The sequence below is a fragment of the Thunnus thynnus genome, chromosome 17 (assembly GCF_963924715.1).
Source record: "Thunnus thynnus chromosome 17, fThuThy2.1, whole genome shotgun sequence".
NCBI classification, from domain to species: domain Eukaryota; kingdom Metazoa; phylum Chordata; class Actinopteri; order Scombriformes; family Scombridae; genus Thunnus; species Thunnus thynnus.
Genome location: NC_089533.1, coordinates 5,296,614 through 5,313,645, shown reverse-complemented (window position 1 = coordinate 5,313,645; position 17,032 = coordinate 5,296,614). Strand labels below are relative to the sequence as shown.

General features: G+C 37.2%; 2 protein-coding genes across 4 annotated transcripts in view; both read left to right on the top strand.

Annotated features, from left to right (window-relative positions):
- The window catches only part of LOC137168134 (uncharacterized), a 42,405-nt gene extending 34,521 nt beyond the window's left edge, over positions 1 to 7,884 (top strand). Inside the window, exons 1-5 of one of the 3 annotated variants that reach the window (XM_067570626.1) lie at positions 2,268 to 2,737; positions 3,925 to 4,089; positions 4,217 to 4,813; positions 5,043 to 5,153; positions 6,153 to 7,884. In XM_067570626.1, the coding sequence (XP_067426727.1) occupies positions 2,724 to 2,737; positions 3,925 to 4,089; positions 4,217 to 4,813; positions 5,043 to 5,153; positions 6,153 to 7,101 (1,836 nt within the window). In that variant the 5' untranslated portion in view covers positions 2,268 to 2,723 and the 3' untranslated portion in view covers positions 7,102 to 7,884. Of the gene's footprint in view, positions 1 to 2,267; positions 2,738 to 3,924; positions 4,090 to 4,216; positions 4,814 to 5,033; positions 5,154 to 6,152 lie in introns of those variants that run through there. The other 2 variants (XM_067570624.1, XM_067570625.1) reach the window with 2 other exon arrangements.
- Positions 7,885 to 12,345: 4,461 nt separating this feature from the next.
- On the top strand, positions 12,346 to 16,787 carry LOC137168327 (uncharacterized). Its single transcript, XM_067570868.1, has 4 exons — positions 12,346 to 12,433; positions 13,327 to 13,923; positions 14,045 to 14,164; positions 15,164 to 16,787. The coding sequence occupies exons 1-4, from the start codon at positions 12,420 to 12,422 to the stop codon at positions 16,170 to 16,172; spliced, it is 1,740 nt and encodes a 579-aa protein (XP_067426969.1). The 5' UTR covers positions 12,346 to 12,419; the 3' UTR covers positions 16,173 to 16,787.
- The last annotated feature ends 245 nt before the right edge of the window (positions 16,788 to 17,032 follow it).

The window sequence follows — 17,032 nt, the reverse complement described above, 5'->3', positions numbered from 1 at the left end:
ACAGCTGTGGTTACAGCTTCAGAGGGAGAGGCTGATGCTGTAACAAAAAGAGGAACTTTGGCACTAAAAAGACTGTAACTCTGGAAAATATCTACTTTGAAAATATCTATTTGACTCATTTGGATGGCTAAAGCTTCATATTAGCTTCAAATAAACTTTTAAATACATTTGTGCACAGAAGGAGGTTTGTGTATTTTCATTTACATTATAAGTGCATTATGAAGACATCTGCTAATGGCCAGTATGAACAGGATTAATGATTATGGCAAGAAACCCCTATTTCAATGTTCATTTGGGCACCTGAGTGTTGTTTAAGACAGACTTGTGAATCTGTCCTTTAAAGCTAATTTTATTGCTTTTGTATCCTCATGTGTGTTCCACAAGTCATTCTGACTTTTGAAGTAACATGCCCACTTTTGAAATGTATCATCCTCTTATATAGTCTTTTTCTTTTCTCTTCATCAGGATGGACCAACACTTCTGGATGGTGTTCTTGTTCGAGGAGGAATCATGTCGTTACTTCATCAGTGAGTTTGATGAACAACAGCCCAGGATGCTGCAGTTTCTAAACGTCCTGGAGGAGAGTGCTGTTCAGCTAGACGGGATGAATAAAGGGGCAAAGATCTCCAGCGTATCAGGAAGCTCGGTCGGGGCGGTTGTCTTGTGTAATACAGTAGAACCAGCAGTAGTCTCACAAAGTGCTTTTTTGACAACTCTGATTAAAGTGAATGAACCATGTATGGAAATTCAATCTTGCTAACAGCTGTAAATCATTGATCAGTGTTGAACATCATTTAAGTCTGTTCATGACAAATTCTTAATTAGCTGCATTTCTAATGACAAACCGATTAATTGAGTCTGTATGTGTTTTCCTTGACTAGATTTATATACATTTTGCCAACTTTAAAGCGTGTTTAAACACATAATTCATTATATCTGCCATTCAGTAATACTTTTTATAAAGAATAATGATATGTGAAAAATAAGAAAACTACTTTTAACACAAGAGTTGCCATTTTCTACCATGTCCAATGCTCCAGTGTATATTTTACCACATAAAGAGAGCACAATACTTAGATTAGATTGTATTAGAATAATGCTAGATGCCTTTTCTGCTTCATTTATTAGACACCAAGTAGATATTGTGGTGCGTGCACATCGTGAGGCTCAGCGTCTCATCGTTTTTTTGTGATATTTACTTAACTATCTCTGAAGATATAGCATCACTTATGCTGTAGTACTTACTTTCCTGCACTCATCTGTAAATAATACTGTATTTTTGCACTTCTGGTTGGATGCTAACTGCATTTCATTGGCTTTGTACCCGTACTCTGCACAATGACAAAGTTGGATCTAATCTATTGTTTCATTAAACAGAGGCAGTTTTCCAAAGTTGTGGTGTCCATGGAGATACCTGCTTTGGTCTTTGCAGTGTCTTATTTTTGTAATGCTTTGATTTTATAATGAAACTATATTACTGGTTTCACTACTTTTACTGTCTTGTTATTCTGACTTGAGAAAAGATCTGTATTCAATAAAAGTATGTAAATGTAAGACACAGATTGACTTTCTTTCTTCTCTTTGTCTCAAACCTTTAGTCTTGTGTAGTTTAGTTTGGTAAGTTTTATTTGTATTCTAGAAAATTGAGTTTGGACACTAATTTTAAAGAAGAAATTTTAAAATACTCTTCTTTGACTTGACTTCAACTGCTGGATGCAATATGTCTCCTACTTCACTGTAAAGTCCATTCTCAGTGTTTGTGCTCTGGAGGCTTCATGTTTCCATATCACACTTGTGTATGTTTCTATATGTATATATCTATTTTTTTCACCTACTGGCTTGTAAATAATAGTCATACATTTATGTTTACATATCTCTGTTCAGCTTGTTGTCCTTGTTTTGGCTGTATATCCATGTGTATCTCCTGAACATTGTTGTACATTGACAGCCACTGGAATCTGGAGTCAAATTTCTTTTATACATAAACATACTGTACTTGGCCTCTTTTGACAACCCACACAAAATTTTGTCCAGTCACTCGGCACGTATACAACTTCCTTCACAGCCGAGGTCTGATGCTGATTTCCTGTAAGTCTGAGATTCAATTTCACATGGTAGTCAAGGTGGCCTAAACCTCCTCAAATAGAAGAAAAGAGGGGAAAAGTCTGTTAATTTTTATTTGCAGTGATAATTTAAACTAATCAAGCAAAAAGCAACAAAACATCATACATGTGGTGTAGCAGTGTCCCAATTTCAGACAGCTACCATGTCAAGCTTGCAACTTGTTTTTAAGCAGGATCAAAAGAGATCTGCTGAGCTGACATGACACTACAAATGAAGTAAATAAGAAAAAATACACATCATCTCAGTAATAACAATAATATGGGGGTAACAATAGGCTAATCTACTCACAATAAACACATTATATAAGGGTCATGTCCTACCAATAATAGTGGGATAATAAGGTAAAATCTCTGCATTTTGAAAAGAGTAATGATTGTTATATTAAAGGATAAGGTTGGTGATTTTCTATATTTTTCTTATTGTCAACAACTGCCTGTATTCCTCTGTGCTGTAGACCTCTGCTATTGTCCAAAAAGGAAGGAAGTATATAGGTGGGGTGTTGCTTGTTGGAACGGCTTAGTCTTAAAAAGCTGCTCAATAACTGTATCTCAATAGACACATATTAGTACGTAAGGGAAAAAGACACTCTGAGGCGACAAATGTTTGCAGAAAGGTAAGTTTTAAATCAGAGCTACTGCTGCCTCTGTATAATAATTTCAATATGCACTTTATAGCCAAATCAACATGTAATTAATATATTTGACATATTTCATATTGTAAACACCAAAACTGTAAATTATATTGTATTTTGGGTGTGTGTGTGTTGGTTGGGTTATAAACACAACAAAAAGATATCAACAAAACACATATACTACAATAAGGTGAATGTGTTTGTCTTCACAGGCCTTGGGGTTATATTTAAACCATTTACTTTATATAATTTGTGGATACATACATATATGGCATTCATATGTGTGTTGTTTTTAATTGATCTGTCTGAATTAAAAAATCACTTGTGCACTGTATACAGTAAAAAAAACAAAAACAATTCTGTCAAATAGAAACATTTGACAATTTGTTCACTTTTATTGCATATAAATATCAAATGACTTGCACAAAACATGGAATCCCCTGACAAAAGCCTATATCAGCTCAACCTAATTTATACCTGTCAACATCTAGGTTTCAAAAACACAGGAGGTTTTTCTCCCATCCACCATTGATATGTTTTACACGAGAACAGCTCGCTGGTCAAGCTGATAACACCAAATGCTTTTAAACTTAGCTGCTGGCTGAAACAAAATCAGCCCCTCCTCTTATTTTCAGCAGGAAACTAAGCGGAGCAGACAACTTGAGTGAGTGCAGTGACGAGTGATACATATCAGGCAGGGTCATTTGCACATACTCACCTCTGCCTCTGGGTTGGGTTGCCAGGTACCATCCCACACAGAAACTAAGGAGCACCCATTTGATTTATGTCAATATGAAATTGGTTGATTAACGGGAGAAATTACCAATCGGGGGCACAGCAGGAGAAAGTGTTAAAAATAGGGAGACTCCCGCAAAACTACTGGCAGGTATGCTAATTTGGATCTGATCACCTTTCAAAAGCCATGAAAAGCCACATCAGTGTTCCACTGAATTTAAAAGCTGGTGTTCTTGATCAGTTTAATAAAGTTTATCTTTTATCATTGAAAAAGGAGGTTCTGTCAGGTCTTTCTCCTACACTGTCTCGCAAATCGAATGTGGACATAAAGTAGGTCTTGCAAGTATCCGATGAGATTTACCTTTAGTTTGTTTTCACATTTCACTTCTCAGACAACTACCATTAGTTTACATATACGTTGTTTTGTCTTACAGAGAGAACCTGCGGAGGGCCTTGTGCCAGTACACCAAAGACACCTTCAGTTATATTAACACGCTAAAAGAATTCAGTGAGAGCCTCCCTGAATGGAAAGATGCAAGGAAGAAAGAGTTACAAAGGATTGGGGACAAGCTCGACTGCTTCCTGGATGCAGTGGAGAGGTTGGCGGTCACCTCACTGCATGTGTTTAAAATGTGGAGCCGTTTGGTTTACTCCACATTAACAGTCCTATTGATTGTTTGTATTTGTTTTGAAATCTCACATACTGGATGTTGTTTTGTTTTACAGAGAGGAACTACAGAAGGCCTTGTGCCAGTACACTACAGATACCCTTATCTGCATTGACACAGTGAGAGGCTTCTGTGAGAAGATCTCTAAATGGATGCTTGGGAGGGAAACAGAGTTAAACATGATTATGGACATTAAAATCAGAGCTGACAAAATCGACCTGGAAATCGGCCATGTTAAACAGTCAGAGAACAAAGTCAAGGCTTTACGGGAATACGGGAGGAGCAAGGCGACCCAGATGACTGCAGACAGCAGGCGTGAAAAGCTGGAGCAGGAGCTGGCTGCTGTGCTGAAGGACACTCTGGGAGGTCTGGAGAAGCTCGACTGCTTCCTGGATGCAGTGGAGAGGTTGGCGGTCACCTCACTGCATGTGTTTAATGAGAAGAACTGGGTGTTACATCTGCCCCAAGAGATCAGCCCTGGCACTGTTCAGGTTGGTATCATTGCTGCTCGGCTGGTCTGCCCACTCCTCCTCCAGTTTAAAAGAGATGCAAGCATCTTCTTCCTTCCCAAACTTCAGAATGTGGAAGTGCTCGCATATCAGTTGGACAGATACATCCAGACCACCCAGAAGATCTGTGACAAGTTAGACAAAAGGTAAAATCTTTCATAAACATGTTCATAAAATGCCACAACCCAAGCCTAAAAATTATTAATGGAGAACTTAGGAACATTTAATAAATAAAACAACATAGTTTAATAAATAAATAAATACATTTATATAAATAAATACATTTATTTATTATACACTAATTGCACAAAAGACATTATTTGAAATCATATCTATAAATTAATGGTATAATTATATAATTCACAGCTCTTTCAGTGAGTTTTTCCAGAGGATGAATATGGAAACTGTGGTAGATCTTGATGTGGATTTGTCTGAAGATGACATACAAAGGATGCTTTGTCACATCAATCAGCTTAATGAAATCAGGTAAGCATGAAGTGATAATAAGAGGTTTGGTGGTGCTAAAATATTACCTCATTGCAGTTGTACAAAGTTGTGTATTTCTGAAATGTAGTTGACACTTTCAATAGCAGAGACAGTTTGAGCTATAATTGGTATTTCAGCTATTTAAAAACATGTTGTATAGAACAAATGTTTACAAAATTATTGGGCATCCAAAAGCACAAATATTCTGTAGAGGTTTGGCTGGAAGTTGTCTTTAGAACGCAATACTGAAAGGTTCAAGTAGTTAATTTACTTTTGCTTCTATTTCGTCGACAACATCTAATCAGTATTATGTCAGTGTACTGTAGTGTTCAATAGACTTTATAGACAACAACTTCTCTCTGTATCAAAGATTAAAATACATTATGTCTGATATAATAAAAGTTCTTTAAACACTAAATTCAGTGACAAATGGGATTACATTTCCAATGATTACTTGATCTCTCGTTGTATTATAACTAGCACAGTCTGTATGAATCATGTAAACTTGAAACATTGAAAATATATGCAATGATTACGTGTTATTTTTTTATTATTAAAAGAATGCAGGTGCACTGAAAGGACACTAGGGGGCAATATGACCCTGATTATAAAGAACACATGACAGTTTATGTTGGTGACTGTAGCTCAGCTGGTAGAGCAGGACATCCATTGACTGCAGGAGGGTCTGTGGTTCAATCCCCTGTTTCTTCTTTCCACATGTTTAAGTGTATAAATGAGAAGGAAATTGTGCTAAATAACTGCGACCAACTTACCATGTCTGTTTAAATAGCAGATATACTCTCTCTTGCTTCAATTCTTTACCTTAAATGTCCAGTATTAAATTGGGTAACATATAAAATGATAATTACCGAAACACAGTTACTTATATAACAAAAATTACAGCTTGATGTGACTCATCTGCCAAATGCTTTTGTCCAAAGTGACTTCCTGTTCATACATACTTTCTTCATTTCTTATTTTATCTTTTCTCTTCATCAGGATGAACCAACACTTCCGGATGGTGTTCTTGTTCGAGGAGGAATCATGTCGTCGTTTCATCAGTGAGTTTGATGAACGACAGACCAGAATGCTGCAGTTTCTAAATGTCCTGGAGGAGAGTGCTGTTAAGCTAGACAGGATGAATAAGGAGGCAAAGATCTCCAGTGTGGCAGGAAGCTCGGTGGGGGTGGTCAGTGGTGTTCTTTCCATCATTGGTTTGGCATTAATTCCTGTAACAGCTGGAGTGTCTCTCACTCTGACAATGACTGGGGTGGGGCTGGGAATTACCAGCGGAGTTAACAGCGCTGTCACCACAGCCACAGAGATTGGAGTCAACTGCACATATCAAAAGAAAGCCAATGAAGCCTTCAAGAGCTTCATGAAGGATGTGAAGAGTATCCAGGATTGTCTGGAGGAGGTGTCCAGACAAACAGTCACCAACATGAAAGCAAGTAAGATATATATGGCCAAGGGAGTAGGAAAGGTGCTTTTGACAGTTGGTGGTGTTGCATACGGTATTAAGTCACTTGCTGATGATGCTTCTGCTTTGAAGTTGTTGAAAAGTGAAGGGCTCATTGCAGTAAATGGCACGGTGGTGGCCCAGAAAGGTAATGTGGTAGATAACGTGTCCAGAGTGGCATCAGATATCCCAGATATTGGTCAGGCAGTAGTCAAAGGGTCCCTTGCTCTCACCAAGTCACTCAGGGCGTGTCTCATTGGGTCCAGTGCTCTTTTCATTGGCAAGGACATCTACACCATATGTAAAGACGGCATCAGTCTGGCCAAAGGCAGCAAGACTGAAGTCTCACAGCTCATCAGAGCCAGAGCTGCTCTTTGGAGCTCAGAGATGGACTCGTGGAAGAAAATCCATGATTCTTTGCGTCAGGGTCTGCTGACATCAGAGAAAAAACGAGCTATCCTGGAGACACAGTTTTATCCACAGAGGTAGATAGAAACACAATGAAATTCCCATCTGATCAAGTGGGTGAAAAACAAATGAAAAACTATTTTGTGCATGTATGAGGATTTAATCCTGCATACAGCAGAAAATCAATGAACATCCTCATTTAAATTTATCTTTAGAGATTAAGTTGTGATTCTTATGACTGTTAACCAATTACAGTTTTCAATGATTACATAACCAACATGTTTTTTTTCTTTAGTCTATATATCGTACATTTTGCAGATTATTTTAGTATATATATATATATCACATTTAGTAATAAATACTTTTACAGAGAATAATTGCATGTCAATATAAAATGATCATGTTGGGTGTTAACCTCAGAGTTGCCATTTGAATCCATTTGCTGTAGTTCTTTACATTCTGTAACATTTACTGATAATCTGAAGATAATCAGAATATGTGCAGTAGATTGTATTACTAGGCATTTACTGTTCTTTAATCATCAGACACTGAAGTCAAATTATATCAGCATCTGGTTTGTTTTTTGCCTTTTGTTTTAAGTTTAATGTGTGACAACGTTTCATAAATTGGATCCATTATTACAGAGTCTGCTTGGACGCTGTAATAACACTGTTTTACCTTTTTGAAATGTTTTATTGTTGTAATGTTTTCATTTTATAATATAGTCTTGCTGTTTCATGATCTGTAACACCCATCTCAACATGTATGTAGCTCTTGTATGTATTCCTGATGAATCCAAATAAATGTAAACTCTGAACACAGACTTTAACAATCAATAAACAGATTTCTTCAAGTATCTTCTCATATTAAATGTGTTGTAGTTTGTTCATGATTCTCTTATATTTTAAAGTGACAAATGGCATAAATAAGGGAAATTATAGTCAATACTTTCTGTAAAGTGTTTAAGAAATTTTAAAAATTTTAATTTAAATCTATGCATGCATAGATGCAATGTATACATTTGGCTGTATGTCCATGTGTATCTCCTGAACGTTGTTGAGTGTAAGTACATTGATAGCGACTAGAAACTGGAGTCAAATTCCTTGTATGCATAAACATACTTGGCCTGTTGTGACAACCTACGCAAAATTAAAATCAGCCTCTTGGAGCTTTTTTTGCTTGCAATCTACAGGTAAAAACTTCTTTCACAGCTGTGGTTACAGCTTCAGAGGGAGAGGCTGATGCTGTAACAAAAAGAGGAACTTTGGCACTAAAAAGACTGTAACTCTGGAAAATATCTACTTTGAAAATATCTATTTGACTCATTTGGATGGCTAAAGCTTCATATTAGCTTCAGATAAACTTTTAAATACATTTGTACACAGAAGGAGGTTTGTGTATTTTCATTTACATTACAAGTGCATTATGAAGACATCTGTTAATGGCCAGTATGAACAGGATTAATGATTATGGCCAAGAAACCCCTATTTCAATGTTCATTTGGGCACCTGAGTGTTGTTTAAGACAGACTTGTGAACCTGTCCTTTAAAGCTATTTTATTGCTTTTGTATCCTCATGTGTGTTCCACAAGTCCTTCTGACTTTTGAAGTAACATGCCCACTTTTGAAATGTATCATCCTCTTATATAGTCTTTTTCTTTTCTCTTCATCAGGATGGACCAACACTTCCGGATGGTGTTCTTGTTCGAGGAGGAATCATGTCCTCACTTCATCAGTGAGTTTGATGAACAACAGCCCAGGATGCTGCAGTTTCTAAATGACCTGGAGGAGAGTGCTGTTCAGCTAGACGGGATGAATAAAGGGGCAAAGATCTCCAGTGTGGCAGGAAGCTCGGTTGGCGCGGTTGGAGGTATTTTTTCCAAGTGAAAGAAAAACAGTCTTGTGTAATACAGTAGAACCAGCAGTAGTCTCACAAAATGCTTTTTTGACAACTCTCATTAAAGTGAATGAACCATGTATGGAAATTCAATCTTGCTAACAGCTGTAAATCATTGATCAGTGTTGGACATCATTTAAGTCTGTTCATGAGAAATTCTTAATTAGCTGCATTTCTAATGACAAACCGATTAATTGAGTCTGTATGTGTTTTCCTTGACTAGATTTCTATACCTTTTGCCCACTTTGAAGCTTGTTTAAACACATAATGCATTATATCTGCCATTCAGTGATAGAATAATGATATGTGAAAAATAAGAAAACTGCTTTTAACACAAGAGTTGTCATTTTCTACCATGTCCAATGCTCCAGTGTATATTTTACCACATAAAGAGAACACAATACTTAGATTAGATATTGTATAAGAGTAATGCTAGGTGCCTTTTCTGCTTCATTTATTAGACACCAAGTAGCCAAAATAAATGTGTTTTGATGTTTGTTGTTTTTCTTCGCACAAAGTTGGGATATTGTGGTGCGTGCACATCGTGAGGCTCAACGTCTCATCGTTTTTTGGATATTTACTTAACTTTCTCTGAAGATATAGCATCACTTATGCTGTAGCACTTACTTTCCTGCACTCATCTGTAAATAATACTGTATTTTTGCACTTCTGGTTGGATGCTAACTGCATTTCACTGGCTTTGTACCCGTACTCTGAACAATGACAAAGTTGGATCTAATCTATTGTTTCATTAAACGGAGGCAGTTTTCCAAAGATGTGGTGTCCATGGAGATACCTGCTTTTGTCTTTGCAGTGTCTTATTTTTGTAATGCTTTGATTTTATAATGAAACTATATTACTGGTTTCACTACTTTTACTGTCTTGTTATTCTGACTTGAGAAAAGATCTGTATTCAATAAATGTATGTAAATGTAAGACAGAGACTGACTTTCTTTTTTCTCTTTGTCTTAAACTTTTAGTCTTGTTTAGTTTAGTTTAGTTTGGTAAGTTTTATTACTAAAATACTCTACTTTGACTTGACTTCAACCACTGGACACAAGATGTCTCCTACTTCACTGTAAAGTTCATTCTCAGTGTTTGTGCTCTGGAGGCTTCAAGTTTCCACATCACACCTGTGTAAGTTGCATACTGGACCATGATTGGCTGCCAACTGGTTGTGATGTCACTGCTTGTACCAAGGTACCAATCCTGTATTTACATTTTTTATTAGTGAATTAAATTTTTAATTTGAAGTTATAAGATTTGTATCATCAATGGAAACAAATCTTTGCAGACTGACCGGAAAGACAGTTCGCTGAAGAGAACAACTTTAAGTTTTCAGAATATGCATAGAGCCATGCAATTTCAGAGAACATTTTTACTCTGGCATGCAGACTTTGCTATCTGTTGAACAAATTGCAACTTGTTTTAGTGAGCAGTATTCACATGGGTACTTGACAAATTGACACAGAAAGGTGCATAGTGAGTCTACACCACAGATCTGTGTCTCAATACTGCTGCTCATTTTATGTGGCCAGTTGCAGGACCTACGCAGGAGGTGGGAAGACTTTTCTCATTTGTGTTAACAGACACGTCACTCATAATCATTAATCACTGCAGGCCCCTCACACCCTGAACATAACCTGTTCCACCTTCTCCTCTCTGGTAGGCGTTACAGACCACGTTACACCAAAACCACCAGACAGTTTCTTCCCTCTCGCCGTCACACTGATGAACAGTTAAATCAGTCATCCATCACTGTCAAATATATATTTAAGCAGGCTGTATATATTGTTCACAGACGTGTACACCTGCATATACTGGACATAACTACTTACTATACGTATAAAAAGTAAATTATTTTTCATTCAATGTTTATTTCAGCAGTCCTAAACACCTTTACACTACTTATTGACAATCTACAGAAACTGTTAACCTGTATATAGACATGTATGTTATTGTCCATTTGTTGTTTCTATATGTATATATCTATTTTTTTTTACCTACTGGCTTGTAATAGTCATACATTTATGTTTACATATCTCTGTTCAGCTTGTTGTCCTTGTTTTGACTGTATATCCATGTGTATCTCCTGAACATTGTTGTACATTGACAGCCACTGGAATCTGGAGTCAAATTTCTTTTATACATAAACATACTGTGCTTGGTACCTTTTTTGACAACCTACACAAAGTTATATCCTGTCACTCGGCACGTATACAACTTCCTTCACAGCCGTGTAACAGCTGCAGAGGTCTGACACTGATTTCCTGTAAGTCTGAGATACAATTTCACATGGTAGTCAAGGTGGCCTAAACCTCCTCAAATAGAAGAAAAGAGGGGAAAAGTCTGTTAAAATCTTTATTTGCAGTGATAATTTAAACTAATCAAGCAAAAAGCAACAAAACGTCATACATGTGGTGTAGCAGCGTCCCAATTTCAGACAGCTACCATGTCAAGTCTGCAACTCGTTTTTAAGCAGGATCAAAAGAGATCTGCTGAGCTGACATGATATGAATGTAAATGCAGTAAATAAGAAAAAATTCATAATCATCTCAGTAATAACACAGTAATACGGGATAACAATAGTCTAATCTACTCACAATAAACACATTATATAAGGGTCATATCCTACCAATAATAGTGGGATAATAAGTAAAATCTCTGCATTTTGAAAACAGTAATGATTGTTTTATTAAATGATAACGCGGGTGACTTTCTATATTTATCTATTATTTCTATTATTATCTATTATCTATATTCCTCTTTGCTGTATACCTCTGCTGTTGTCCAAAACTATAAAAACAAGTCAGTGAGTCAAACTACTGCACTGGTTGACATGTTCTTTCACTCTCAATAAGAGTTTGGGTATGTTAGTTTGGTTAAAAACGGCTCCAAAGATTAATGACAGTGATCATGTTTTCAGTCTAAGCTACTTTTTGACCCATGAAACACTTTTACTTAGATGCTGTGTAATCATTTTATTAAACATTGAACCAGGAACAGAAAGTTTACTTGTTCATTTTGGTTGTACAGAGGAAGACACTGAGACAAAAGGAGAAGATAAACAGACTAAGCATAAACTGGTAGCCACAGAAAAAGAACGTGTAAGTAAGAAAGCAACAAGACAGAACAGCAGCAAAGAATCACAAACTGAGTCAAAGTTTCATGGATGGAAACAGTGAAAACATAACAGTCAGTCAAATAAATGATGTTTTCCTTTCCCTTATGGCCACAGTCATGTAGATTTTATTCCAAACATTATTTAGAATTTACAATTTATCAATTAATTCATGTGTTTACATATTTACAAGTATGAAATATTGTAAGACTGTTGGTTTCAATAATAAATCTAAATGTCACAGTCAAATTTTCACAGAGGAAGGAAGTATATGGGTGGGTGTTGCTTGTTGGAACGGCTTTGTCTTCAAAAGCTGCCCAACAACTGTTTCTCAATAGACACATATTAGTACATAAGGGAAGAAGACTATCTGAGGTGACAAATGTCTGCGGAAAGGTAAGTTTCGAATCATTGAACTACTGCTGCCTCTGTGTAGTAATTTCAATATGCACTTTATATCCAAATCAACATGTAATTAATATGTTTGACATATTTTATATTGTAAACACCAAAACTGTATATTATATTATACTTGGGGTGTGTGTGTGTTGGTGGGGGTATAAATGCAACAAAAACAACAACAAAAAAATATCAACAAAACGTATCCACTACAATAAAGTGAATGCGTTTCAGCTAAAATTCTGAATTTAAACTCAGAACTCAAATATAATTTTCATATGTGGCCCGAATCCTCTTCCGTATGAGACAAACCAGCCCCTCCTCTCATTTTCAGCAGCAAACTGAGGTGCGTATGCTCACCTCTGCTTCTGGGTTGGGTTGCCAGATTACCATCTCACACAGAAACTGAGGAGCCCCCATTTGTTTTGTATCATCATGAAATCCAATTTAATTCAATTTAAAAACATTTTATATAGTGACAAATCATAACAAAAGTTATCTCAGAGCCCTTTTGACATAGAGCAGGTCTAGACTGTTAAATGAGAGATTAATGGGAGAAATTACCAATTGGGAGAAAGGGTTAATAATAGGGAGACTCTTGCGAAAAGTGGGAGTGTTGGGAGGTGTGCTAATTTGGATCTGATCACCTTTCAAACCCCTTATGTATCAGTGTTCCACTGGATTTAAAATCTGGTGTTTTGATCAGTTTAATAAAGTTTATCGTTTATTACTGAAAAAGGAGGTTCTGCCAGGTCTCTCTCCTGCACTGACTTGCATAACTAGTGTGGAGATAAGTAGGTGTTGCAAGATTTTCTTTTCATTTGTTTGCACATTTCACTTCCTGGACAACTATCATCGGTTTACACATATGTTGTTGTTTTGTCTTACAGAGGAAAACTGCAGAAGGCCTTGTGCCAGTATAAAAAAGAAACCCTCACTGATATTGACACGCTAAAAAAATTCAGTGAGAGCCTCCCTGAATGGAAAGATGCAAGGAAGAAAGAGTTACAAAGGATCAGGGACATTAAAGACAGAGCTGATGAAATTGACCCGAGCATCGGCCATGTTAAACAGTCAGAGAACAAAGGCAAGGCTATTGTGAAATATATGAAGAGCAAGGTGACCCTCGTGACTGCAGACAGTAGGTGTAAAGAGCTGCAGAAGGAGCTTGCTGCTGTGTTGAAGGTCACTCTGGAAGGTCTGGAGAAGCTCAACTGCTTCCTGGATGCAGTGGAGAGGTTGGCGGTCACCTCGCCGTATGTGTTTGAGGAGAAGAAGCGAATGTTGCATCTGCCCCAAGAGATCAGCCCTGACACTGTTCAGGTTGTCATCATTACTGCTCGGCTGGTCTGTCCACTCCTCCTCAAGTTTAAAAGAGATGCGAAGGCCTTCTTCCTTCCCAAACTTCAGAATGTGAAAGTGCTGGAATATCAGTTGGACAAATACATCCAGACCACCCAGAAGATCTGTGACAAGTTAGAGGAAAGGTAAAATTTTTCAATCATGAACAGCACCTTCTATTTTTTGTTGAAATAATACGCTGATTGTGCAAAAGACATTATTTGAAATCATATCTATAAATTAATGGTATAATTATATAATTCACAGCTCTTTCAGTGAGTTTTGCCTGAGGATGAATATGGAAACTGTGGTAGATCTTGATGTGGATTTGTCTGAAGATGACATACAAAGGATGCTTCGTCACATTAATCAGCTTAATGAAATCAGGTAAGCATGGAGTGATAATAAGAGGTTTGGTGGTGCTAAAATATTACCTTCTTGCAGTTGTGCAAAGTTGTGTATTTCTGAAATGTAGTTGACACTTTCAATAGTAGAGACAGTTTGAGCTTTATTTGGTATTTCAGCTATTTAAAGACTTGTTGTATTGAAGACTTGTTTACAAAAATTTCCTGTAGAAGTTAAGCTGGTCCATTTCATCAACAACATATAATCAGTATTATGTCAGTGCACTGTAGTGTTCAATAGACTTTACAGACAACAACTTCTCTCTGTACCAAAGATTAAAATACAGTATACTGATATAATAAAAGTTCTTTAAACACTAAATTCAGTGGAAAATAGGATTACATTCCCAGTGATTAATTGATCTCTTATTATATTATAACTAGCACAGTCTGTATGAATCATGTAAACTTGAAACATTGAAAATGAATGCAATGATTAAGTGTTATTCGTTTACTGTTAAAAGAATGCAGGTAAACTAAAAGGACACTAGGGGGCAATATGACCTTGATTATAAAGAACACATGACAGTATATGTGGGTGGCTGTAGCTCAACTAGAAGAGCAGAACATCCATTGACTGCAGGAGGGTTTGTGGTTCAATCCCCTGCTTCTTCTTTCCACATGTTGAAGTGTGTAAATGAAAGGGAAATTGTGCTAAATAACCAGCAGATAAAGGGAGGGGAGACTCTCTCTTGCTTCAGTTCTTTACATTAAATGTCCAGTTTTACATTGGGTAATATAAAATGATAATTACCAAAACACAGTTACTTATTAACAAAAATTAGAACTTGATGTGGCTCATTTGGGAAATGCTTTTTGACTCATCTTTGCTGAGGTGATTTATTACTGCTTTAGCCTCCTATAGTGTATGTTAAATAAATGTGGTAAACATGTACGAAAACCCAACTGGTTTTTATACTGTATTTTTAAATATCATGTTATACTTAATAATGTCTCCTTTTTTATCTTTTCTTTTCATCAGGATGGACCAACACTTTCGGATGGTTTTCTTGTTTGAGGAGGAATCACGTTGTTGCTTCAGCACTGAGTTTGATGAACGACAGCACCGGATGCTGCAGTTTTTAAATGACCTGGAGAAAAGTGCTGTTCAATTAGACAGGATGAATAAGGGGGCAATGATCTCCAGATTGGCAGGAAGCTCAGTGCGGGTGATTGCAGGTATTTTTTCCATCATTGGGGTGGCATTAATTCCTGTGACTGCTGGAGTGTCTCTCGCTCTGAAAATGACTGGGCTGGGGCTGGGAATTACCAGCGGAGTCAACAGTATTGTCACCACAGCCACAGAGACTGGAGTCAACTTCAAATATCAAAAGAAAGCCAATGAAGACTTCCAGAGCTTCATGGAGGATATACAGCGTCTTCAGGATTGTCTGGACGAGGCATCCAGTCAAACAGTCACCGACATAGAAGTAAGTAAGACAGATGTGGCTGTGGGGGTAGGCAAGGTGCTTTGGAAAGTTCGTGGTGTTGGAAAAAAATTCAGTTCATTTGCTCATGCTGTCTCTGCTATGAAGATGTTGAAAAGTAAAAAGCAGATTGCAGTTGCTGGCAAGGTGGTGGCCCAGGGACACAACGTGTTAGGTAACATGCCTGGAGTGGGGCCAGATATCCCAGATATTGGTGAGGTAGCAGTCAACGGGTCCCTTGACCTGTCTGATTCAGCCAGGGCTGGTGCCATCACGCTCAATGTTTTCTTCATTGGCATGGACATCTACAACATCTGTAAAGACAGCGTCAGTCTGGCCAAAGGCAGCGAGACCAAAGTCTCACAGCTCATCAGGGCCAGAGCTGCACTTTGGAGCTCAGAGATGGACTCGTGGAAGAAGATCCGCAACTCTTTGTGTGAGGGTCTGCGGACATCAGAGAAAAAACTAGCTATCCTGGACATGCCATTTGAGCTGGATGAAAGAAAGATAAAGAAACAGAAATGGAATTTCCATCTGATGAAGTGGTCTTGTATAATACTGTAGAACCAGCAGTAGTCTCACAAAGCTTTTTACCAACTCTGATTAATGTGAATGAACCATGTATGAAAATTCAGTCTTGCTAACAGCTGTAAATCACTGATCAGTGTTGAACATCATTTAAGTCTTTGAGGAATTCTTAGATAGCTGCATTTCTAATGACATAAACTGATGTATTGAATCTGTATGTGTTGAGGCAAAAATACCTTGCTCTATGTGGAGGAACAAGGAATTACAGACTCATTAATAACACTGAGCTTGATCTCAGATTTAAGGAATTTATTACAGAGTATCAAGTCAAATTAATATGAACAACCAACAGCAATCAGCAAACAGAGACAGAGTCTCGCTACTCGGCTGAATAGGGTGCAGTCTCCTTTAACCAAGGTGGCATCAGGAGACTAGGGATGTGCAGAGGGCCCAGTATTTGTATTTGTATCTGTATTTGTTGAGACAGTAAAATTATTTGTATTTGTATTTGTATATGAATAAAAGTGGAAAGAGGCTTAAAAATCCTGTTTTTGTTTTTATTACGCCTCTAATTTTAGAAAATTAAAGTGTTACAATAACTGTTCATGAATAAACTACCTTATAAAGGAGGTACCCACACCGGGTCTCAGACTGGAGTCTCCCAGATCATACATGACTGCACTGACTACTGAGCTAAAACTTCACTCATCACCTCATTGCAGACAGACTTCTACCTTTATTTATATACCATACCATACCATACCATATACCATAGCACAGAGACAGCACAGTATGTAACGTTTGCGTAGGGAAGAACTTCAAAGGTGATTCTTACTTTGCACTTTTCATTTATTGCCTATTTTTTATAACCTAACTTTGTGTAAAGGAGAAGGGGA

Excerpts from the sequence above, each read along its gene's own strand:
- LOC137168327 (XM_067570868.1), top strand. Across the intron at positions 13,924-14,044 it reads TGTGACAAGTTAGAGGAAAG|CTCTTTCAGTGAGTTTTGCC; the intron begins GTAAAATTTTTC and ends TATAATTCACAG. Across the intron at positions 14,165-15,163 it reads AATCAGCTTAATGAAATCAG|GATGGACCAACACTTTCGGA; the intron begins GTAAGCATGGAG and ends TCTTTTCATCAG.